The 25,483-nt window shown below is 44.5% G+C and overlaps 2 protein-coding genes and 1 non-coding gene across 4 annotated transcripts; all 3 read right to left on the minus strand.

Annotated features, from left to right (window-relative positions):
- Positions 1-2,614: 2,614 nt before the first annotated feature.
- On the minus strand, positions 2,615-6,424 carry LOC147976164 (uncharacterized). Its single transcript, XM_087518589.1, has 2 exons — positions 3,186-6,424; positions 2,615-3,039 (listed from the first exon to the last, which is right to left on the minus strand). The coding sequence occupies exons 1-2, from the start codon at positions 3,552-3,554 to the stop codon at positions 2,779-2,781; spliced, it is 630 nt and encodes a 209-aa protein (XP_087374715.1). The 5' UTR covers positions 3,555-6,424; the 3' UTR covers positions 2,615-2,778.
- A 692-nt stretch (positions 6,425-7,116) lies between these two features.
- LOC125552098 (uncharacterized) lies at positions 7,117-9,365 on the minus strand. The gene is made up of 2 exons (XR_015601359.1): positions 8,242-9,365; positions 7,117-7,828 (listed from the first exon to the last, which is right to left on the minus strand). It is a non-coding gene; the product is annotated as an uncharacterized LOC125552098 (transcript).
- A 136-nt stretch (positions 9,366-9,501) lies between these two features.
- Positions 9,502-22,786, minus strand: LOC125552096 (DNA (cytosine-5)-methyltransferase CMT2). Of its 2 annotated transcripts, XM_048715573.2 has the most exons (21): positions 20,828-22,785; positions 19,714-19,745; positions 19,528-19,621; positions 19,077-19,184; positions 18,468-18,587; positions 18,277-18,370; positions 17,795-17,988; positions 17,652-17,717; positions 17,312-17,545; positions 16,639-16,697; positions 16,504-16,570; positions 13,139-13,468; positions 12,949-13,017; positions 12,544-12,630; positions 12,377-12,464; positions 11,401-11,531; positions 11,220-11,324; positions 11,094-11,137; positions 10,932-11,001; positions 10,746-10,849; positions 9,502-10,094 (listed from the first exon to the last, which is right to left on the minus strand). In XM_048715573.2, exons 1-21 carry the CDS (start codon positions 22,727-22,729, stop codon positions 9,944-9,946), a joined length of 4,149 nt encoding a protein of 1,382 aa, XP_048571530.1. In that variant the 5' UTR covers positions 22,730-22,785; the 3' UTR covers positions 9,502-9,943. The 2 variants fall into 2 exon arrangements, with proteins under 2 accessions (XP_048571530.1, XP_048571529.1); XM_048715572.2 differs by lacking the exon at positions 19,714-19,745 and having other exon boundaries at positions 19,528-19,653; positions 20,828-22,786.
- Between the last annotated feature and the right edge of the window lie 2,697 nt (positions 22,787-25,483).

The raw sequence follows: 25,483 nt of genomic DNA on the forward strand, positions 1-25,483 counted from the left end.
GGTCCCCCCCTTTGCATGGGTGCCCCGGGGGGTTTATATAGGCCTACCCCCCGGGGGTACAATGGTAATCCGACTGGGCGCGGGGCCCAGCCGTCGGTGACTGTGCTCGCCGGCTTCTGCGCCGGCCGCTGGGGCCCGCCGACTGGTGGGTCCCGCCGGCTGCCGGCTCCTCGGTCGACAGGCAGGCCCCACTGTCCGGGACCTGGTCGGCAGCTGGCTACTGTTGCTCCATCTTGGTGACGTGGGCTTCGTCGTGGTAGGCGTGGCTACAGTACCGCCGCCCGGCGGGCGATCACTGTAGCCTCACCACGTCTTGTCTCCTTAATGGGGCGTCTCCTTCGAGGAAGATGGCAAGCCGACTGTGGGGAGCCGGCTCTCTCTTAGGCCGACTGGGGGAGGTGTGGCCGCCTTCGGGTGTCTCTCTGCCCAAAGGGACCCACCGCCCGTGGGCCGCGCTGGTAGTCCGTCATGGATGGCGTCAGGGTCGGCATGGCAACAGTGTTGCGCCGGGCGGGTCATGGTCACCCGTACGGCGCACTGTGCCGATCGTGCTCCGGGATTTGGGGGTGGCAGGCTTTACTGTAGCCACGCCCCGTCTCATCGCCGCTAGGTGGATGCAAACTTTGAGGGTACGGTCTCGACCGCTTTATGGGAGCCGGCTTCTTCGAGTCGGCCTCCTCGCGGCCGGCTTCTCAAAGTCGGCCCTCCCATGGCTTTCTTCATGAGGGCTAAAGTCGGGCCGCCTTCCGAAAGCCGGCCTGGGTGACAGCCAGCAAGGGGAAGGCGGCCCCATGTCTTGGATTCTTGAGAGCCGGACGGGCTCGTAATTTTTTCAGAAGGACCAGGGGAAGCCGGCTAGGCTACCCATGGCTATTTACTCCGACACTATGTTGATCATATCTACTATATGATTCACGCTCGACCTTTCGGTCTCCGTGTTCCGAGGCCATATCTGTTATATGCTAGGCTCGTCAAGTTTAACCTGAGTATTCCGCGTGTGCAACTGTTTTGCACCCGTTGTATTTGAACGTAGAGCCTATCACACTCGATCATCACGTGGTGTCTCAGCACGAAGAACTTTCGCAACGGTGCATACTCAGGGAGAACACTTATACTTTGATAATTTAGTGGGGGATCATCTTATAATGCTACCGTCAATCAAAGCAAGATAAGATGCATAAAAGATAAACATCACATGCAATCAATATAAGTGATATGATATGGCCATCATCATCTTGTGCTTGTGATCTCCATCTCCGAAGCACCTTCATGATCACCATCGTCACCGGCGCGACACCTTGATCACCATCGTAGCATCGTTGTCGTCTCGCCAATCTTATGCTTCCACGACTATCGCTACCGCTTAGTGATAAAGTAAAGCATTACAGCGCAATTGCATTGCATACAATAAAGCGACAACCATATGGCTCCTGCCAGTTGCCGATAACTCAGTTACAAAACATGATCATCTCATACAATAAAATTTAGCATCATGTCTTAACCATATCACATCACAACATGCCCTGCAAAAACAAGTTAGACGTCCTCTACTTTGTTGTTGCAAGTTTTACGTGGCTGCTACGGGCTTAGCAAGAACCGTTCTTACTTACGCATCAAAACCACAACGATAGTTTGTCAAGTTGGTGCTGTTTTAACCTTCGCAAGGACCGGGCGTAGCCACACTCGGTTCAACTAAAGTTGGAGAAACTGACACCCGCCAGCCACCTGTGTGCAAAGCACGTCGGTAGAACCAGTCTCGCGTAAGCGTACGCGTAATGTCGGTCCGGGCCGCTTCATCCAACAATACCGCCGAACCAAAGTATGACATGCTGGTAAGCAGTATGACTTATATCGCCGACAACTCACTTGTGTTCTACTCGTGCACAACATCAACGCATAAAACCTAGGCTCGGATGCCACTGTTGGGGAACGTAGTAATTTCAAAAATTTCCTACGCACACGCAAGATCATGGTGATGCATAGCAACGAGAGGGGAGAGTGTTGTCTACGTACCCTCGTAGACCGGCAACGGAAGTGTTGCACAACGTAGAGGAAGTAGTTGTACGTCTTCCCGATCCGACCGATCCAAGTACCAAACGTACGACACCTCCGAGTTCTGCACACGTTCAACTCGGTGACGTCCCTCGAGTTCTGATCTAGCAAAACGTTGAGGGATAGTTTTGTCAACATGACGGCGTCACTACTAGGGAAAAGGCTAGCAGCAGCGCGGGTTTTAGGCCTATCAGCAGCGCGGGTACCCGCGCTACCAATAAGGCGCTACAACTAACTCTTAGTAGTAGCGCTGCCTGTACCCGCGCTACCACTATTGACTATAGTAGTAGCGCTTTTCAGGAACGCGCTGCTATTACTTAGCTGTAGCGATTTCCCGGTCCAGCGCTACTGTTATATCTTTCACCATTTCCCCATTCCGACTTCGATAAACTGCAATTTCCAGATACTAGGTACTACTAGATATCAATTTCATAAAGCATTATAGGTACTAGGTAGTACTCCCTCGGTTCGAAATTACTCGTCGTGGTTTTAGTTCAAATTTGAACTCAAACCACGACGAGTAATTTGGAACCGAGGGAGTACTAGATAACAATTTCATATATACTCAACATGCATCCTCAAGCAGTACAAGGTGACATCGACGACAATCATCATATTTAGTTCTAGATGATATCGACGGCGATCATCATATGTAGTTCTACATGATATCGACGACAATCATCATATGTAGTTCTAGATGATATAGGCACATACACATATGTAGTTCTAGATGATATCGACGACGATCATCATCCTCAAGCCTGGGCGGTGGGTGTTCCTGATAGTAATTAGGATGGCCTGTCCAGCACGAAGATTCTTGCCAACGAGGAATCTCTTCCACCCAACCGAGTTCAAGTGTGTGCGACCATCTGTGCCCATGCGGTAAGTACATGTGGTGACGGAGCCCCTTGCGGTAAGGCGTAGTCCAACTGAGCCTTCTTCATCAGGCTCGATACCACAACTCACAGATAGGTTCTTTGGCAATCTCTGAATAAGAAAAACATATCAATTAATAAATAGCCTAAGCATGTGATCAGACTCTACACTAAAGTATATCATCGACTAGATTTGTAAGTATAACAATACAACATGTATATATCATCAAATTACTACATGCAGTACGTATAACATACCATTTCATGCCGATCGACCATGGTACTTGTCAGGCGGGTCACGAATGGCACCCCGACAAAGTCATCACGTGGCGGAATTATGTCCCATAGGTTGCACACCTCCTCCTCGCTCAGCCTCATTCTTTGAGCTATGATGGCTTCATGAAGTGGGTTCTCATCATCTTCATTGAGTGGGTCCTCATTATCTTCATCATCTTCGTCATCTTCATCATCTTCCACCAGGTTGATATAAATGACAACCAGCTTGGGTCTTTCTGCTCTGAAGGAGAATCTGATCAACTCACCACCAGTAAGACGCATGCGAGCAAGGAAACAGGCCCATCCATCTCCTCCAATCTGCGACATATTGCGTCCTTTCTCGACCTCCATAGTGTACGGCCCCCCAGGAGCCTCAAATGTCACAGTGTCTCATGTCAGCTTGTTGAATTTCAACCTCACATTGCATGGGACGATCTGTGTAAGAAAAGCAAAATGACACAATGCAGTAATGCCAACACTAAAAATAAAATAGTTGTTACACTTCAACTAATTTCTTACCGCCGCATGACGAAAACTCGGATGGAAGTAGATGCCGAACAGCTTGCCAGTTGCAAGGCTGCTGGCGCACCTTGACTTGCACAGTCGACATAGTGGTGCTGGTGGTGGCGCCATTTTACTAAATCAACTAAATCAAAATGTTCTAAATCAACTAGCCTACTAAATCAACTAAATCAACTAGCCTACTAAATAAACTAAATCAAAATGTTCTAAATCAACTAAAACAACTAGCCTACTAAATCAACTGAATCATATCAACTAAATCGACTAAATCAACTAGCATACTAAATCAACTAGCATACTAAATCCACTAGCATACTAAATCAACTAAATCAAAATGTTACATATAAAAGCCTACTAAATCAAAATGTATCAGGGAGGAGGGACAAGGAGGGGCGACTCGAGGAGGGAGAAGATAGTAGGACGGAGGAGGAAAGTGGAGCGAGGAGGGGCCGGCCGACGGCGAGTGGAGGGAGGACGGATCGAGGAGGAAGACGGAGCGAGGAGGGGGCGGCCAACGGTGAGTGGATGGAGGACGGAGGAGGATGAGGCAACAGCGGCGCAGATCGGGGGAGGGGCGACGGGGGAGGGGCGACGGGGGAGGACCGGCGGCGCGGGGGGTGAGGAGGAGACTGTGAGTGTGTGTGAGTGTGATCTGTGGATGAGGCTAGCTAGTGAGATCTGTAGTTAATTTAGCAGTAGCGATTATTGCCTGAACGCGCTGCTGCTACGTTACGTAGCAGTAGCGTTGTCTATTTTAACGCGTTGCTGCTATAATTGGCCTCGCGGCGGCGTCGTGGGAATTTTAGCAGTAGCGCCGCTTGGAGTGCGCGCGCTACTGATAAACTTGTTTCAGCGGCGAGTTTCCACAGCCCGCGCTACTGCTACTTACCAGCAGCGCCTGATTTTATAGCGCGCTACTGGTAAGATTCTGTGTATAGGCTTTTCCCTAGTAGTGCGTGATGACGGTGATGATATTCTACCGACGCAGGGCTTCGCCTAAGCACCGCTACGATATGGCCGAGGTGGAATATGGTGGAAGGGGGGCACCGCACACGGCTAAGGAACGATCACGAGGATCAACTTGTGTGTCATGGGGTGCCCCCTTGCCTCAGTATATAAAGGAGGGAGAGGGGGAGGTGCGGCCGGCCCTATGGGTGCGCCTGGAGGAGTCCTACTCCAACCGGGAGTAGGACTCCCCCCTCTTGCCTTGTTGGAAAAGGAAGGAGGAAGGGAGAAAGAGGAAAGGGGGGCGCCGCCCCCCCCCCCCCTTCCTTGTCCTATTCGGACTAGGGGGGAGGGGGCGCGCGGCCTGCCCTGGCTGGCCCTCCTCTTCTCCCTTATGGCCCATGTAGGCCCAATAACCCCCGGGGGGGTTCCGGTAACCCCCCCGGTACTCCGGTAAAATCCCGATTTCACCCGGAACTTTTCCGATATCCAAATATAGGCTTCCAATATATCAATCTTTATGTCTCGACCATTTCGAGACTCCTCGTCATGTCCGTGATCACATCCGGGACTCCGAACAACCTTCGGTACATCAAAACACAAAAACCCTAATTACGATCGTCACCGAACTTTAAGCGTGCGGACCCTACGGGTTCGAGAACTATGTAGACATGACCGAGACACGTCTCCGGTCAATAACCAATAGCGGAACCTGGATGCTCATATTGGCTCCTACATATTCTACGAAGATCTTTATCGGTCAGACCGCATAACAACATACGTTGTTCCCTTTGTCATCGGTATGTTACTTGCCCGAGATTCGATCGTCGGTATCTCAATACCTAGTTCAATCTCGTTACCGGCAAGTCTCTTTACTCGTTCCATAATACATCATCCTGCAACTAATTAGTTGCAATGCTTGCAAGGCTTGAGTGATGTGCATTACCGAGAGGGCCCAGAGATACCTCTCCGACAATCGGAGTGACAAATCCTAATCTCGAAATACGCCAACCCAACAAGTACCTTCGGAGACACCTGTAGAGCACCTTTATAATCACCCAGTTACGTTGTGACGTTTGGTAGCACACGAAGTGTTCCTCCGGTAAACGGGAGTTGCATAATCTCATAGTCATAGGAACATGTATAAGTTATGAAGAAAGCAATAGCAACAAACTAAACGATCAAGTGCTAAGCTAACAGAATGGGTCAAGTCAATCACATTACTCTCCTAATGATGTGATCCCGTTAATCAAATGATAACTCATGTCTATGGTTAGGAAACATAACCATCTTTGATTAACGAGCTAGTCAAGTAGAGGCATACTAGTGACTCTCTGTTTGTCTATGTATTCACACATGTATTATGTTTCCGGTTAATGCAATTCTAGCATGAATAATAAACATTTACCATGCTATAAGGAAATAAATAATAGCTTTATTATTGCCTCTAGGGCATATTTCCTTCACGAAGCACATTAGCAGGATGAGCGTCATCAGGACAAGGATATGTGATCATAGGAGGGTGAAGATTTGAATCTCTGGTTTTCTTCACCCTCTGTGCACACATGCAAATACTAAGCAAAATGTTGGGCCTAGATGCACACAGATACAAGGGAAAGCCAATGGAGCAATATACCTTTTTGTTGAATGGTTTATCATTATCTTGGGAGTCAAGGTGTCCATGTGTTGGCATTGGAGTCTTGATGTCTTCCCAATTTTCCATGAAACATTTCTTCAAGCGGCTTTGAGGTATTTTTCCTGAGAGATAAAGATGTCATTCCGTTTTTTATGAACTTGGAATCAGAATATTTTTAGTTCCCCCATCATGGATGTTTGATATTTTCGGCTATTAATTTGCAAATTATTCATTGTAATGAGAGTTAGTACTGTCAAAAATAATATCATCCACATATATTAACACGCGAATAGATCACCATCATAAGATTTGGTGAAGAGAGTGGAATCATTGGCTCCTAGTTTGAAGCCCTTCTTTTCCAAAAACTTCTTGAGTGTATCATACCAAGCTCAAGGAGCTTTCTTGAGCCCATAAAGGACTTTGTGAAGCCTATACACTCTGTCAGGATGCTTGTGGCCTTCAAAAGGGGGTTGTTTGACACATAGTTCTTCATTGATATTACCATTGATGAATGCCTTTTCACATGCAACTGATATAGAACTATATTATGATGATTAACATGGTGCAAAATTTGACACGATTTAAAAGCACGGGACTACTTTTGCATGCCCAGAAGTGATCGAAGAGCGTGGGGGAAGTAAGACATATGTAACCAGTACATATATTTCTACACTTTGCAGTACTTACATGTAGAATTATGCTCCCTCAAAAGAAGGTAGAACTATGCAAGAAGACAACTGGTTGGTTCAAATGCATAAAAAGTACAAATTACATAACCAGATGACAAACTACCTCAGAAGATTGCGAATGTATAAAATAATATGGTATTCATGGCTGAAAATAAGACTCGAACTTTATGATACACTTTTTCTTGCACTGTTGAACCATTTGCAGTTCACATATGGTAACCTTTGCGTACATATTATGGAGGAGTCTTTGAAAGCTCCTCAACCATGCATGGAGTGTACATAAATGATTCATATATGCCATTTGAATACGCTGTGCAGTAATCTTTTGGGCGTAGTTTTCCGAGGTATTGAACTTTCGAGCTATTCAAATGATAAGCCACTCCTATAAATGACAACCCTAAGAAAATTACCTCTTTGTACGGGTGAAAACCCAAGAAATAAATGTGACCGTATGGTTCTTCACAACCGCCTTGGTTACTCATTACATTATCTCATCGGAGTTCCATTCAATATCTTCTTTTAGCGGCACCATCTTGTTTTCCACATCATCGTTGTTATTGTCCTCTAAGATCCAAGGTCCATTAATCTCGTGTTGGTAGAAACGCATCGCAGCCCACAAAGTAGATTCATCAAGCTCAATAGTATGCTTTAGTACCCAATCTATTGGACCGCTTGATTCACTGAGGTTCCAAACACGGAGAAGGTTATTGTACTTGTGAATTGTCACAAAGTACACCCCCTTTTCCGACTTCCCAAGATAAGGACATGCATTGCTTTCCTCAAAATCTATTGGTGTATTAAATACCCGGTATTTACCATCTGATAAAGATATCCTAGAAAACACAAGTTTATTCGCTAAAATATGTTAATAGTCTAAAATATTACTCCCTCCATTCCAAAATATAGTGCGCCCGTGCTTCCCGAGGTCGAACTTTGATCATAAATTTAACGAACGAGACCGACTGCGGCGGGAGAAAAAGTTACATAATTAAAAATTTCTTTCGAATACAAATTCACTGATATAACTTTTGCTCCCGCCGCAATCGATCTTGGTAGTTAAATTTACGGGCAAAGTTGAAGCACGGGGATAGAGAAAGCACTACATTATGGAATGGAGGGAGTATAGATGATATAAAAAAATCCATGAATAGAAAGTAAAAAAGATTATATAAATTAGTAAAAAAAACATATCAACACTATAATTGAAGGAGTTTTGTAGTTATGCACTTCGATCTAGAATGCATACCTTGCAACAAATGCACCACGGCAATGGACGTAAAGCGCGCCTCGCCAATACACACTGTAGCGCCATCTTGGGCCCCATTCCATGGGTTGTACCGCATCCAGTTGCATACTGGCCATCGTCTTGACAGCCTCTCCTTCCCGGACAAATGACCTCTCCTGCCACTCTCCAGTGGCCGATGAGAACACAGGCAGCGTCCATTGTGACTGTGGCCATTCCGTCAAACGATGCAAGTCATCCATGGAAGGTTCTCCAGCCGGTTCATCTTGGCCCTCATTCTCTACGTCCTCCTCGCCGACCGACATGTCATCCAGCAAAGACAGAAACTCAATGAGGTCGAACTTCTTGGGCTTCTCGGGCTCGCGGCGGAACAGCAACACCTCGTAGCCACGCGACAGGGCGGGGTCGAAGACGAGATACGGGACGTAGTCGTTGGCGTCCATGCGCGGGAGACGCTCCCATCGCCTCGTGGCGGGGTTGGCCACGCAGTACAGCCAGGCGTTGCCGTAGAGCAAGAGCCCGTTGCAGTGGTCCAGGATGGAGTTGTACCCCCGGCTATATAGTCGGGGAGGAAGTCGAGGTCACCGTAGTCGACCGCCGGGCGGCGCGCCGAGGGACGGGCGAAGAACCGTGGCCGCCAGTAGCCGATGTAGTTGAGGAAGACGCCGCGCACCGAGTGTGGCAGGGGATGCGCGGGGACGCCGGCCGGCGCGTCTTCCGGCGGAGCCATTTCTGCTTGCTGCGGATCATCCATGGCTTCCGCAGTGGCCTAGCTTGGATCTTGGGTTCTTGATGCGGAGCCGATCAGCGGAGGCGCGAGTCAACTGCACGCGGCGTGCTTGGGCGGGATATCAACTCAGGTTATAACGAAACTAGAATCCTTATAGCCCGGCTGCTGTGCTGACGATGCCCAAAGACCCAATGCACGGGATCGGATCGTATCATCCGGCCATCCGGGTAACATGATAATTATTGGAGGCTGATTAGTTGGCATACCGATCGGTTCTCGTTCCTGGAGTATTTCCATTGGCTTGATCAGATCGCACCCAAAAAGGAAGAAAGAACAAAAGATCTCGATTCTTGACATGAGTTTTAATTATCGTATCAAGTTCTGTTTTAATGCGTATGCAATTGAGACGTAAAAGAGAAAGGCAAAAAATCCAGGAAACCAGTTTTACATCATTTGTTGAAGATGCTCTTAGGCGTTTCTTACATTCACTCACACGAAAATACATACAAGTATATTAGAACACCACCAACACGTCAGAAGGTGTACATTTTATTCCCCTGACCACTCAGCTTGTCTATACATACATACATACATAGTCTTTATAGTACAACAAAGGCAGAGGAGATCCACTGCAGCCACCTACACCTGCCCATGTGAGCTTCTAACAAATGTATGTGACAAAGTTATGATACCTACATTCTTTTACAGTACAACACAAGGTTCTCTCAGGACAAACCATACTGAGCAACTTACACCTGCCTACAGGAACTTCTAAGAAACTAAGATGTTACAAGGTACAACATGGCAATAAAATGAATCAAGACTTATGTTAAAATGCGCATGCCCTAACGATATTCACGAGTCCTAATGATATTCACGACCATGAGGTACCCAGCTTTTCTAGCGGAGAATGAACGGAGATGACGAGACTTAAACCCAGGTGGAAAAGTCAACCGTTAGGTTTTGCCAGTCTGACTAAGGAGTGCCTTCTATATGAGAGAATGCAAACTTGGGTGGTAGCTCCATGAGGGGATCATTTCCAGTCTTGTTCAGGTTGGCCATGGCCAAGGCATACCCAAGTGCACGGCCAACGGGTACGGCCACAGCATTTCCAATCTGGCGATACCTGCAGCCAGGCTCATCACATGTTAACATTATGCTACAGGCCACTATCTAAATATCATATAATCTTATGTACACTAAAAGATACCCCACACGTTGCTGCGGGAAATCATTAGAAACAGTTAGAATTCATATTGAGTATGGCGTATGGACTATGCTGAGAATTCTATATGACGGCCTCAACAAATGACCTATATGAAAAGAGTGGTGGCGGTGTCGTTGCGCAGAGGCAAGGAGATTATGGGCAGCGAGGCCGAGGATGAGGGCAGTATATGTGCAACCAATGGGGAGGGAGAAGATAAGGCATGCAGCAAAGGGAAGGGGAAAAGACCCTGCATTAAGCATATGAGTCAAATTTTGTCATACATTTGGCAATTTCAAATCTTGCCAATTTTTGGTAAGTTTGGTTGGCTAAGTACGTTGGTGACCAACCAATTGGTAGCCAATTTTTTGGCTTGCCTAAAGATTGGCAAGCCAATTGCAATTAGTGGACCTGATGACGTGGCTTAAGAAGATGGAAGGAAAATAAGTTTAGTGGGGATGCATGGATGGGAAAAAAAGTAATGGGTTCCAACTATCTCGGAATAGAGTATTACAAGAAATTGAAGCGCTCAACCCTGACGTGACAACTTACAGAAACAATGTAAACAAGTACCTGTCTTTGACTGTTCCACGAAACCTGTAGCTATCAGGAAAACCTTGCAATCGAGCACTTTCACGAACAGTGAGCAGTCTGTCCTGCGCAGGATGTATCAAGGCCTGAAACATATTCTCTTAGTTTCTTATGAGATATTTTAAAGTTATGAGCCAAGTGAATAAAGAAGATGGAATCATAGGTAACCTGCATACGAATATTTGGACACGTCAGCACAGTTCCGACTACCTCATCCCACCATAGTCGACCAAAAGGTCTACAATATATCATACAAGAGACAGTTAAATCAGAAACAAGAAACCATATCTATGAAACAGCAGTGTACTACTAAAATCAATTGAAACCAACCTTAAGCATCTACCATCCTCGTATGTCAGTACACAATCAAGCACCTGAAATGAAAATATGAAACCACAACCTGGCAAGTTTTAAATTGCACATACAGAGAAGTATGGTGTATCTTAAGCATCTTACCAGAGGACGACCAGATGGTAAAAGTACTCTTTCCTTTGTTGGATCCAGTTTAGCCACATTGTCAGGACCAACTATGACTCCCGGAAGGTCTCTAAAATTAGCTCCCTGGAATAGGACTGGTGAGATTGAAGGGGGTGATTTATCAAAGATGAAATGCTAACATATAAGTTTCTCGGCAAACCTTTTTCTTGGGAATTTGCAAAACCCTTAAGTAGTTATCATGACCCAGTGCCAACGGCCGATGGTCATACAATTTTGGCTTAGATTTTTTTGACTTAGCTTTTGCGGCATGAGATTTGGGACCCTGCACTTCTGCAGTGGAAGAAATTTATGTGAGTTTCAAACAGAATTACGAAAGGTTTGGTACTAAATAAAAATTACGGAAACTACAGCGAAAATAAAAAGGAGTAAATTATGTGATACCCTTCTAAATTTAGTTTATGACATCCAACATGCCAATACTGGAGAAAGGCTCAAATGGAGACTGCTTATTCCAACAACCCAAAGGGCAAATATACAGTACAAGGAAAGGGTCTGTTTGGTTTGCTGCCCACACTAGCCCTGCCAAAAAATTGGCTGGCTATCAAATTTCGGTCACTGTTTGCTTTGTTTCCAAAATTTTGGTTACCGATGGATGTCCACCCTTTCCTTGCACAGATTTTTACCAAATAAATGGTCAATTGAGGGTGGGGGATTCCTTGGCCAAAAATTTGGCAAGTAAACTCTTGCCAACATTTGGTAGGTGGGCTAGTGTGGGCATCAAACAAACACACCCTAAGGGACACACCCAAACCCTAAACTACTGGGAAAACAAAACAATACACTTGAATCGGTTCGATTGAATTATGTTATCAATAGTTTTCAATTGAATTATGTTATTTTTCAATTGTTATTTTTCCTGAGTTTCCCCACCATTAGTACTGAACAAAATCGGTTCTATACAATGCAAAAAAAATATCCCCCTCTCCCTCCTTCCACCAAAGGGTCCCAACCTAAGCTCCTGAGAGTGTAGTCGTGTGGGGATGGTTGTGCACCATCGCGCGTTAGACAGGTCCATTATAGACCTGTCTATCAGATTTGCCTAACAACCCTACACTATTTCCTATTTCAACAATTAGTATCTTCAGAATATAAGCATAGAAAAATATTAGACCCACCAGAACTAAATGTCCGAATGTATCTTTGGAATTCCGTTTGAGGGCCCTTTACATATGGCATTTCATCACGATCTTCTGCATTTCCCACCTAACAGTTTACAACAGCTTATGAACCAAAAGGTTACTAAAATTAGAGATTTAAGAACTCTTATAAGATTTTCAATTACTTTCGGAAGATCTGAAAGAATGTCTTCAAGGACAATTGGCTTCTCTAGTTGTACTGATGTGCTGTCAGACCACCCAACCAAATTACGCTACAAGATTAAAAAAATGTGTCAGGTTCACACTGGAGGTCTGAATACTCTGCCTAGTTGGAAAAACAAAGACATCATAGCAGGCATCAACAGGTGAAAATTCCCAGATGATGGACAAGCAAAACAGAATACAACACACAGAACGAGTGTAAACATACAATGCAGTAAGCATGCCAGAGAAAGCACGTCCTCATTTTTGACAGGTAAATAATGTGAGATGCAAAGAGCGAACTGAAATCGTTCCATACAAATGCATTTCTAAGGTGGGATACACACTATCTTCTTATCACAGACCGAATTTCATCAATTCATGGTTACCTCAAAAGCCAATGGGCAATTATTCTTCACAATCGCTCCATGTGTAGGCAGAGGAAATGGGGGCAATTTCTACAGAGTAAAAATGGTAATTAGGCAACAATAAAGTAATTTTCCAATATCAGAACATGATTTTCCAATAGGGCTGGCTCCCAGTGTCCCAGTTAATAAAATACAAGAAAATCATACTTGCCTCTTCAGGATGACAGCCCAATAAAAATACACGCATCCTAAATTGTGGAAGGCCGTAACATCCAGCAGCCATGATCCCTAGTTTGGCTTGGTAATGCATACCAATTAGGCGACTTAGAGCATATTTTGCAAGTGTTGCATCAGCAAATTTCAATATATCAAGGACGTTTTCCATGTAGACGTATTTGGGCCTCAAAAATTGCATGATATCCATAAAGACAATAATCTGCTTGTTTTTTTCACATTTAAATGGTTCATCAAATTCTCTATTGCGGTTGTAGCCACTAATGCCTTGGCATGGTGGACCACCACATACGACATCAACAGCACCCTGAAAACATACACAAACAATATATGAAAAAAGTAATATTAACCAATGAGGCCATAGCAACCATGAGAGAAAGAATTTACATGGACTAACTATACTGCAGAGTGACAACAGTCATGATAAGTACTTGACCTTTACACCATGGAGGAGAGGTTAAGGTGGTCTAATGGGTAGTGGCAAATCCACCTAGGTAGAGAGGAATATGGTGTGCCCGACAAATCCAACTTGAAAGGGCAGATGACCGAACAGTTGGCGCGGAGGTGTCGGTGGCAGCGGTATGGGATGGGTTTCTTCGAATATGTGACCTGGCCTATCAAACAAGCACCACATAGCTTGCTGCTGTAAAAGCGCTACTTATGTGAAGATGGTATGTGAATTTTGATTTGTCGTGGTAGTGCTAGTGTCTGTGTGCACGCAGTGGATAATCAAGCCAAAAAGTTTCTGTGTCTTCAAACAGGCAGCAAAAAGGCTCGCCTATGAAACAAGCACCACGTCGGTTGCCACTGTGATAGCTCCACATATTAGTTAGATGTGTCCAGTTTGACTCCCGATCCACTTTATATGATCATGAGGTGAGGTCGTGAGGGAAGATTGGGACAAGGCTATGAGCCAGTTTGACTCCCGCACTGTGTGTGTGTGCGCGCGCGCGCGCAAAAAAATAGTAACCCCTCAAGAATAGAATGGAAAATAAAGAAATAAAATAAATATTTATAACAGATCTTCAAATTAAAATTTTGAACATTTAAAGGGGTTATAGTCACTCTTTTTTGGTTGGGAAAGTGGTAACGTATTATCGGTCAAAGATAGCTCTTGAACGGCCAGGAGGAACGTAGCACACCGAGTAAGTCCTCAGTTAGGGCCCCCAAGCGACCACAGGATGGGATGAGCGACCTGACCGACTTGGCTGGGCAGCGGTCATGCACGGCACCAGTTGCTCAGACGAGCATGTGACTCCATGGCATCCTCGGTGTTGCCTTGAAGATGAGAAATTAGACCTTGAGGGGCTCGTCAAGGCCGTTCATAAAGATGCCACATTCCTCGTCTTCGGGGAAGACCTTGAGGGCTAGAAATTGTTTCTGGTAGTCGGCATACCAAAGTGGTAAGCAAAATAATCTCGCCAAACGGGTTGCTGCCCGAGGGTGGACCAAAGCATCGGCTGATATGCGCGGTGAAGTCCTCTCAGGAGGGTTGGCCATGCTTGCGCTCCTTGTGGCAGTATCACAGTTTTGCCAAACCCGTCAGGTGGTAGGACGCTAACCACACCTTCGCACTTGCCAGTGTGCCCTGACCTGCAAAGCACTGCTCACATTGATTAAGCCAAGTAACACGTCACCCTCGGCACCATTGGTTGGGAACACCAACTTGCAAGCCGCTGAGGGTGACTATCGCCGTGATCATCGATGGTGCGGCCACGCCACCCCTCCGGTAACATCGATCAGGGCGGCACAAGCTTCTCCTGTGCACCCAGCATGGCTGCAAAGACCACAGTGGATGCAGCTACCGGGGGGGGGGGGGGGGGGGGATCGCTGGATGTTGGCAGTGTTGACGACAGCGGTCGCCGTCGCAGATGCGTGCGGAGAAACCTCCAGGCCTGGGTTTTTTTTTGGGTGCTCGGTGAACTCCTTGAGGGTGGCAACAGAGACGCGGTCGTTGAAGTTCATAGGTTCACCCCTGGTAGCATGTGCAACAGAGATCGCCGGCTTTGATATCAGAATCATTCTGAGCTGTGATGATAGAGAGGTTCAGCTGGGCTGGCATTGTTGCTGCAGGTTGCAGGCCTGGAGAGATTAGGGCAACTTCTCATCTGCTATATACAATGGTCAGGGGTCTCCATACATATAGATGGAGACAGCCGCAAAATAAGGAAATACAATTCTTTTTTGGGAAAACAAAAGGATATATGTTCTTGGAGGGCAACGCAAGGGGTGCGCCCCTAGCTGTGTGGGCCGTACAAGGCTGTGCTGGACGCACCTATGGGGTAGCCCTCCTATACTGCTGTCCCCACATGATCTCGCTTACTATTTATAACATGGAAGCACAAAGGGAAGGCATAGCCACAACAATTCTGCATCATATTCTTCAACAACAACAAAGCCTTTAGTCCCAAACAAGTTGGGGTAGGCTAGAGGTGAAACCCATAAGATCTCGCGACCAACTCATGGTTCTGGCACATGGATAGCAAGCTTCCACGCACCCCTGTCCATGGCTAGTTCTTTGGTGATACTCCAATCCTTCAGATCTCTCTTTACGGACTCCTCCCATGTCAAATTCGGTCTACCCCGACCTCTCTTGACATTATCCACACACTTTAGCCGTCCACTATGCACTGGAGCTTCTGGAGGCCTGCGCTGAATATGCCCAAACCATCTCAGAGATGTTGGACAAGCTTCTCTTCAATTGGTGCTACCCCAACTCTATCATCATTCCGGACTCGATCCTTCCTCGTGTGGCCACACATCCATCTCAACATGCGCATCTCCGCCACAACTAACTGTTGAAGATGTCGTCTTTTAGTCGGCCAACACTCGGCGCCATAAAACATTGCGGGTCGAACCGCCGTCCTATAGAACTTGCCTTTTAGCTTCTATGGCACTCTCTTGTCACAGAGAATGCCAGAAGCTTGGCGCCACTTCATCCATCCGGCTTTGATTCGATGGTTCACATCTTCATCAATACCCCCATCCTTCTGCAGCATTGACCCCCAAATATCGAAAGGTGTCCTTCTGAGGTACCACCTACCCATCAAGGCTAACCTCCTCCTCGCACCTAGTAGTACTGAAACCGCACCTCATGTAATCAGTTTTTGTTCTACTAAGCTTCTTCAAGAAAATAAAAATTCTGCATCATGTCAAAATTGCATAGACGTGTTCGCAATGTGTTCTTGGATCTCTATTTGACGGTCAAATATTGAATCGTACTTGATTTTTTTATCTATGTTTAGTTTCCTTTTTCAGGGAAAGGATCTAATCTACTAGTTGACAGTCATATACTCAGTATACTTAATTTCACCAAAGCTGACTTTGAAGAATAACACTCACAGGAAGTGGTAGTATCTTTCGCTTATGACCTTCAATAACAAAATCCTTAATTGCATCATTGCAGTTCCTGCATTTTAAAAGTGGGACTGTTCATATTACGTGAAATGAGTCTTGGTAAGATAAAAAATTGCATACCCTAATCCTTCAATTGGCTCCCACGTGTCATCATTAGGGCCATAACCCTTCCAACGGACCTGCATACATATTGCATAATAAAATAGCAAATTTAGTTAAGCATAGAAGCATATATGAACAAAAGAGAAGAAAAGTATGTGATCTATGGACATATGGAAGAGCTTTGCTACAGGGTTAAGGCAAGAGAGTGAACGTACTTATTTGATAGGAAATCATTTATATGTTTCGCCGTTGGTAAAAAATCTAAACGGAAATACTTGGTGGACCCTTTGACAAATTGAAGGACTAGTCAGGGCCCCCTTTATAATAGATAATAGCTACTCCCCCATCGGAAATAACTGACGCGAGGTCACAAGATTTTGAACCGACAGTTCAAAATCTTGTCTCCTCGTGTCAGTTATTTCCGAACGGAGGGAGTATAATGGAGGGATATTTATAGGGACTAAAGTGACTCATATATTATCTTCTACCTTGGTTTGGATTAAGCCTACTGAGACCTGTATATTCCATTGTAAATAAAAAATATGACACAGGAGCAATCGCGTGTTAGTTTGATTCAAATGGAATTAGGGATTTGAACTGTCTGCTTCCACTGGTAGATCTGACAAGTAATTAAGCTGCCTCTGTTATAGTTTTAAAAGAAGAGGAAACTAATCAATAAATCATCGCAAACCTTAAAATATAAGCAGCGCTTTCTGACATTACTGGGATCACCGAAACAAATATCAACTAACTTCCATACTTCAAGCTCTTCAGGAGGGACTGCAGAATCATCTGGACCCCCATTACTGAATTCTGTTATAGCATCAGCATGGTCATTTACTTCACTTTCCTTCACATATTGTTTGCATAATTTTTGCCATTCTTTCAGCAATTCAAGGAAATCATCGGTAGTTTCGTTGCGGACCTATTGAAGCAGCATGACAGTGTGTATAAAATGGATCAGAAATTGCATTAAAAACTATACTGAGAAAAATATAGCATGGGCCATGAAATTATGAAAGCCACAGTACCCGAGTTTCTGGATGATTCATTCTGAAGCTTTCACATGCAACTTCATCATCATCAACAGCCCATCTCTAAACAATGAGCAAAACATTCAAAAAGCATGCATTCCTACTAAGTTATAATACATACGATGTTTGTGTAGAAGTACCGTCACAAGATTCACACCGCCACCATGAGCTCCAAGACAAAGTCCAGTTGACATTCCGCCACAACCACAGTACAGATCTAACAAAGAGAGATCCTTCTTATTCGGCACATGAGACTTTTGCGTCTTATTGAAGTCTGCCTTTTTCATACTGATACTACTTACTTGACTTGATTGCAATCTAGCATGTGTATCTTCTGCATTTCGTGAAACAAAGTCAGACTGATGAGGTAAGCTCATAACAACAATGAAAAGATGATACAACAGAAACTACACAAAATGCAAATTACAAAACAAGATATTTCAGAAACTATGACCAGCTTGACAATAATAAAACAAAATCTGAAAGCTACTTGAAACAAATGCAAAATTTTGGAGAGCCGCTCTCAAATCCAAGTCATAATTGGTTGGCACTATAAAGTATTTCCGGTCTCTTAAATTCATGCATAGCCACATGTGCATCACTGTTGTTTGAGAAAACAAACCCATTTCCAAAGTAGAGAATGTGCTGTAGTCCTGAGAGTACTTCATGTCATAGTAATACTGGGGTGAAGGAATTGACTTTGACTGGTTATCAACCTGTAACATAAATAAATAACATTACTTCTCAGTTGGAACAAATATTGGGAAACCAGACATCACAAGAAAATATCTAAGATACAAGATGAATCCATACACAAGGAGAAACTTGCACAATTGACACTTTGGAGACAATGCAGTCTAGAGCATTGTCATCCTTCAGATCTGAGTAAAAGAGCCTCCTTGGGTCATGAGACTGTGCTTGGTCTTCCATGATCTGAGATCGAATAAGAGGTTGAAAAAAACATGGTTAGAGATTCTAAAATAAACTGCATTCTCAACTCCAAAACAAAAAAAATGCATTATCAACTTTCATACTTGTTAAACTTCATGCACTAGCCAACACAACCAAAAGTCCGAAGTAATGGAAAGGGCTAGGCAATCCACATATACACTTCAACACCCCTCTCACGTGTGACGCGGAGAACACGTGGATAGAGTCAGAGGTATGGCTCAAGAGGCCTATACGTGGACACAAAGGGCGGAACAACAATTTTTGGATAAATTGGGAAAGCCAGGACTTGAACCAAGACCTTGGGCTCTGATACCATGTTAAGCTTCATGCACTATCCCATGCAACCAAGAGTCTGAACTGATGGTAAGGGCTAGGCAGTCCACATAAACACTTCAACAATACTCATCAGCTGAAAATGTTTCTTAAGAGATACGTAATTCTCAGTCAAACAGCCAGGACAACAGAACTCACCGTGTCTTCAGCTCTGAAAAACCACTGCACTCTGCAGTAATATTCACCGGCAACTGTTTCAAAGAACTCCAGTATCTTGCCTATGTAATCTGGCTTTCCCTCTGGACCCTGCACAAGATTAACCCTGTTAGAGTTGTGCAACAAAAAAGTTTTTGACATCTTCATAAATATTAGTTTTATATAACACAATAACAAAAACATGTTTGTAATCAAGCATCAGGTCTAGATAAACATAGATAAAGATTCTGCAAAAAAAATACATGAACGTGATCACCGAGATGCAAAACTCTACAAAATGGAAAACAAATGCATGAGATTGATCAATGGGTTATTATTTTTGGAAACTTTTTGAAACATTTAATGAGTTCAGAAGACATAAAAATGAAGAAGGCACAACCATAAAGATACATAAAACTATAAAAGAAATATTAGCGTAGAAATATGAACTCACTTTCACAAATGCACAATCTCCAATGCATAAAGTAGATCCGGATATGCTGGCTTGCAAATAGTGACATTTGACATCCAAGACAGCATTGCCAGCACTGTAATGCAAGGTAGACGTATAGCTGTTAGCCTGGTAACAGGAGCAACTTAATCATTCATAAAGTATAAGAGACAATGCATTTTTGCTCACTTGGCAACTGGTTGGATATCGCTCCTCTTATCCTTCAAACAGAGAAACCACAAGCAGAAAACATTACTTGCGTAAAATTCAATTGTTACAAGGCAGAGTATAAATCTAGTATGTACTAGTATACGAATAACAAATTCCATATAAGAATCTATAAATTATGAAGCCAACATGCCTGTGGGTATTACTTATTATTACAAGATTATGCTATTGCGCACACAAGAGAAATTGTTGGTCCTTTCCTGTTTATTCATACAATTTCTCCTGCAATTATGTGCTTCATGTTACACAAGTCAACAATTATTTGGGTTTTCACCTAGTCAACCTGACTAGCAATGTGATTCATTTAAGATATTTGTTCACTTCTCTTATCATATGGCATCCAATGTCCATTTGTTTGAACCACTGTCCAAAGTTATCTGTAACTCCTGTGTCCCTAGCTGCATACAAGATGAAGAGCCTAATTGGTTTGATGCCAATTGTTCGCAAGTCTAAAATGTTGACAGGCAATTGGTTGGCTACTTTTGATTTTACCAAATGCTGGCTTGCCAAATATTGGCACCAAACCGATTAGGCTCAAAGACTTGCAAAAAAAACAATGATCAAGGCTTCATTTTCTGGGTTGAAGTTAAAATTATTTTCTGTTTCAGTATATATGCACGTACATGTGTGGTCAATGTGCAGGAAAACCACTTATACAACAGGATATTATACAGCCAAAATGGAAACTATGTACATCTCTAACATTAACGTCTATCTACAGTCCTACACCACCTTCTATGGTACTACTTGCTACTACCTATTGTGAATTCTGACATGTACCCCATTTGATACGTATGTTCTCTGACGTTTTCCTACATGCTTGGATATTGTTGCTAGGAAGGTATTGATGATTTGCATGTGTACTAATCAGCACTCCTTGCTATATTTATGGTTGTGCACCGCTGTGATGAGCATGTGAATATAGTTCTAGTAAAAGATTCTACTCTTGACAAGCCTTAAAATCCACAGAACTATTTGTTTATTCTGAATCAATCTACACCAACAAATATCCCGTTCTTATATCAAGTATATGATGCAGCCATGCAAAGAGCAGACAGTGGAGCCAAATGCCTACCTTCTCCACAAAGTGATGATTCTTCTCGTAGCGGTGAGGCCACCTCTGTCTAGCCTCCTCCTCCGGCACTGCCTCCCCCACAAAACAACAGGATCCATTAACACTATCCACCATTTCCGAATCAACCAATTTCTTATCCATGATGACTTTGGAACTGTTGTTCGGATCTGGCATCGTTGTGACAGTTGGCGATTGGCAAATTGAGCCACCATTTTTCTTTGTCCTCTTCAAATTTGACGAGCATTTACCTGTCGATACCCTCGCCCTCTTTGCCCTTGGAGGCTTAGAAGATTTTCCATCATGTTGTTGGGGCATCTCACTGACCACGTGCGACTCCGCACTCATCAACCCCGCATTGCACGGTACAATACCACTACTGTCCACTTTGTCCGATGGCAAGCAGTTCTCAGGGTCAAGATCATACTTGCTAGGTCGTACATGAGGATTAGACTCTGCTTTATGCATTGAAGGTTCACTGTTTACCACTGGCGAGATAGGTGGTACACTGTCTGAATCCAACGATGATGCCTTTACAGCCGTCTTAGTCTTCCTTGGGGCACGAACAGAGACTCCGCCGCGCTTGGCGGACCTATAATTCACGGCTGGTAAAGCCACTACAATCTGATTACTGAAACCACCTCCTTTGTTCTCATGGCCACTGGAGGTGCTTTGCATCTTAACATTTTCTGCTGACCTATGTTGTTCCACCCTGTTGCGCAAGTCAACTGTGTCTGGTGAAGTAGTGGTGGTCTCTTTGATCAGCTTATCAACTGTGTCTGCTGAAGTGGTGGTAGTCCCTTTGATCGGCTTATCAACTGTGGCTGGTGCAGTAGTGGTGGCCTCTTTGATGGGCTCGTCAACTGTGTTTGGTGCAGTACTGGTAATCTCTTTGATCAGCTTATCAACTATGTCTGGTGCAGTAGTGGTGGTCTCTTTGATCGGCTTAGTGGTGGATACAGAAAGGTTGTGCCTTTCACTGCTTCTTCCCAGATCTGAGTCCACAGGGCGCCGCTTGGAGGATCTAGATGAGCGTGCTTTTGGTTCTGAAGGTGTGGCATTTGCTGCCGCCATGGTCTTCGCAGTCCTCCGTGATCCCCAAAGGGACGTGTCATTTGTACTGGTAGCACCTGAGGTACCGCAACCATCGGCATTCCCCTTGGGGTCATACTCCGCGTTCAAATCAACAGCAGCCATGCTTGCTGAGGCAATATTCTCTGAAGGAGAGAAATACTTGGGAGCATCCTCTGCCTCCACCAAATCGTCATCATCCGGCGGAAGTTGTGGAGGCGACGACATGGTGTTCAGCGTGCACGTCGGTGCACTCTCCTCTAGATTGGCTTCCAAGCAAGACCCCCATGGTGACTGAGGAGACCCCGGCACCGGCGTGGAGTCAGAGACGAACACGAGCTTTTCCCGCATGTCTACAGCAACAGGAGTAGACGGAGATTCCGGCATACGTGAATAATCATCAAGGTGATCAAGCGGGCTCACCCCTGGAGCGCCTTCCGATGAATCTGACGCTGGGGGCTCGAACTCCGCGAAGCCCGGCGCCGCGGTGGGCGGGGATGGCGCCCGGGTCGTCGCCGACACGCCCTCGCCGGCGACGAGCCCCGTTGACCTCCACTCGGCACCGTCCCAGGGCCCTCCTCCGTCGTCCACCAGGGGATCCGGGCCCGCTGCCGCGGCGGCGAACTCGGCGCCGACGTCGAATCCCCTGGGCGGCGACCACATGGGCTCCAGCTCCTCCGGGGTGCCGAAGAGGAGCGACCACAGGGGTTCCAGCCCCGCGCTGAACTCCCCCGCCGGCTCCTCTCCGTCCGCCCCAGCGTCGGCCGCCGGGGAGCCATCGGCGACCGGGGGCGGGGAGGGGGGCGAGATGGGGTTGTGAGGCGGAGTTTCCATGGGAGCAGGGGGCTGACTGGACCGAACAACCAAATTAGGTAAAGTCAATCGATGTGGCCAGAGGTCAGTACAGTAGTCAGTTCACAGCCCGGCTTGCTTCCTGGATTGAATTCCTTTTTCAGGCAACTTTCGGATTTAGCTGCTTTCTTGGATGCTGATAAAGCTCCCAGACAACTTATTTTTCAACGAGGTCAAGACTCCTTCTGGAAATTAGAAGACTATGATATCAGAATGTGGATCAATAAGTGGACTGTATCAAATAGTAATCGTCTAGTGATAAAATGAAGAGTTACAACAGTAACAAAAAAATCTATAATACATAAATAGCTCATCCCGTTAACTTATTTTTTTTGACATGCGGCCTATCCACCTCATCTCAACATGCATCTATTCCATCTCAGCACTCACGCCACATCAGCAGATTTTTGAATCGCACACGCATGTTATAGTTCAGCAAAAATACTACTACTTTGTTTGTTCGGTGCAAGCGAGTGCAAGCGAGGTGCGTCCGTTGATATTACACGGAAGGTGAATTTTGGTGCGCGTGAGACCAGCCAGTAATGCCAAACAAGCACGCAGCCAATTTCATCCAAGCGCATGCATGTCGCCACTTAATTTGGTGCAGTTAAACCAGTGCATGCAGTTAATGAATTGGGTCGTGCCTTGGTCTTGATACTTTTAGGCCATATGTATGTTCTCTTCCTAACATTAACTAGATCATTAATGGCGCGCATTGCTGCACCCATACATTTTTACAATAAAATGGTAGGTATTTCTAAAAATACATAGGCATACGACATAACACTAAGATTATATCTGTTATATTTCAGAACAATGAAATATCAAGGTGATATAAATAGCATGATGTAATAGTTGGTACACCACAGAAGCAATGCAACAGGGTGATCGTTGGCCAGAACATCAAAGGCCTTATTGGTCTTAATTTTGATCTATTACATGAATTTATGCATAAATCGAGCAATTTTGAAAGCAACTACATTATTCTTTAAGAAGAACAAGCCTGAATTTATTTATAAAGCTGAACTATGTTGAAAGCCTTAAGTCTGCCTTATAACAAAATTATTCTTTAAGAAAAACAAGCCTGCATTTACGCGTGAAACTGAACAATGTTGAAAGCTTGAGATCTAGCTTTTGCACACAAAAATAACTAGGTTAAAAATCTTGATGCAAGCAAACGCAGCCACAACATCACATCCGTCCGCAAAACCGAAAATATACTAACACTTGATGCTTTAATAGCCATCCTTTTGCAATTTTCTCTTCGTGGACACATGCAGACCCTGTGCATCCCTGAAAAACGTTGAAACTTAGAGATCAAGTAAAGAAATGTATGGATGTATAATGGTTATCTATATAATTCAAATTTCATGCACTCAGTTTGTATATATATAAAGAGGATAACATGATTTGTTGGCATCAAGGTGAGAGACAAATCTTTGATGTACAGATAGCTTGTAACAATAAAGTTACCCATATGGTAGGCCATACGGGAACATCAGAAGCCGACATTATAGGAGATTGTACTATGGACGTATTTTTGGCCAAATGTAGAACCGGATGGTAGCTTCGCAATACTTAAGTAGACAATTCGAAGCTACAATAGCATTAATAAAATCCTCATGTGGATTGAAGTAACATATGGTCTGTTTTTTTCTATGATGAAGAAGCGGTTATAATCAACTGAAACTTTTGTATCCCAACAATTAAACATGTTCACATATATTACCCATACAAGTAGAGAGGAAGACGCTTATAGTACAGGAGTGCAGTTTCACATTTTTTAAAGTCGCCAAACCGCGGACATCAGTAGTATATGGAGAGTATACCAATTGGCTGGAGATCTGATCACCCTTAACATGATGAAGAGGACAGTGCACGGTAGACGCAATGCCCTAGTACAGTAGAACGGTAATAACGGTAAAAAAAGGGTAAGGAATATGGCCTCTTAATAAGTTAGCAATATGCAAAAATAAAAATATACTGAAAGATAAATCAATAAATAATTTCAGACTATGCGGAATGACAAAATATGCCTCTTAATACATATAAACATGTGAGAAATTAAATTAAAAACTGAAAAACAGGTCTTAACAAACTATTATAAAAACTGAATTAATACGCAACATCAACAGTCAATTCAGACGACTGAAAGATATGTGAGTGAGGCTCTAGAAGTGTATACACAATTAGACATACATATGTACAATAAGACATGTGAGTACATGTATACTAACCTGGGTGCCAACCATTGCAAATTGTGAGCTTTAGAAGTGCCCAAACTAACCACCAGAACCCGTCGGCAGTTCCAATAGATCAACTGAGATGTGAGAGCACCTGCAACAGAAAAAGTGTCTGTCGTGAATTGGGAGCAAAACAAGAAAGCGGTATCAATCAGAAGGGACTCGGTCTCGGTATCAGTAGTATCTTGATGGAAGATGTGAGGAAGGAGGGGCAATAGGCCTGCGGTGGAAACCTGGCGAGAAGCATGGCCAGAAGATGTGACGTTGCCGAATAAGGTTGGGGAATGAGCAGTGGCAGTGTGGTGGAGATTATATAGACGCGCAACAATTAAAGGAAGAAACCGAACCCAAATCATGAGCGTCCTCACGCATCTAATAAAGGAAGAAGATGAATCACATGAAGGAAGAAACTGAATAAGAACCATAAGCGACCTGCAATAATCGGATGTCGGAAAGAGTGGCACACATCAATTGCGATTAGTGCTCGCAAAAA

Source organism: Triticum urartu, chromosome 4A, assembly GCF_056163025.1.
Source record: "Triticum urartu cultivar PI428250 chromosome 4A, HENAU_Tu73, whole genome shotgun sequence".
Classification (NCBI taxonomy): Eukaryota; Viridiplantae; Streptophyta; class Magnoliopsida; order Poales; family Poaceae; genus Triticum; species Triticum urartu.

What these genes read in the sequence shown, in the direction of transcription:
- LOC147976164 (XM_087518589.1), bottom strand. Translation starts at nt 3,554, where the DNA reads ATGGAGGTCGAGAAAGGACGCAATATGTCGCAGATTGGAGGAGATGGA. An exon ending in TGGTCGATCGGCATGAAATG is followed by an intron (nt 3,040 to 3,185) that starts GTATGTTATACG and finishes TTTCTTATTCAG; the next exon opens with AGATTGCCAAAGAACCTATC.
- LOC125552096 (XM_048715572.2), bottom strand. Translation starts at nt 22,729, where the DNA reads ATGGAAACTCCGCCTCACAACCCCATCTCGCCCCCCTCCCCGCCCCCG. An exon ending in TGGGCTGTCATCCTGAAGAG is followed by an intron (nt 13,018 to 13,138) that starts GCAAGTATGATT and finishes TTTACTCTGTAG; the next exon opens with AAATTGCCCCCATTTCCTCT. An exon ending in TTCTTTCAGATCTTCCGAAA is followed by an intron (nt 12,465 to 12,543) that starts GTAATTGAAAAT and finishes GTAAACTGTTAG; the next exon opens with GTGGGAAATGCAGAAGATCG.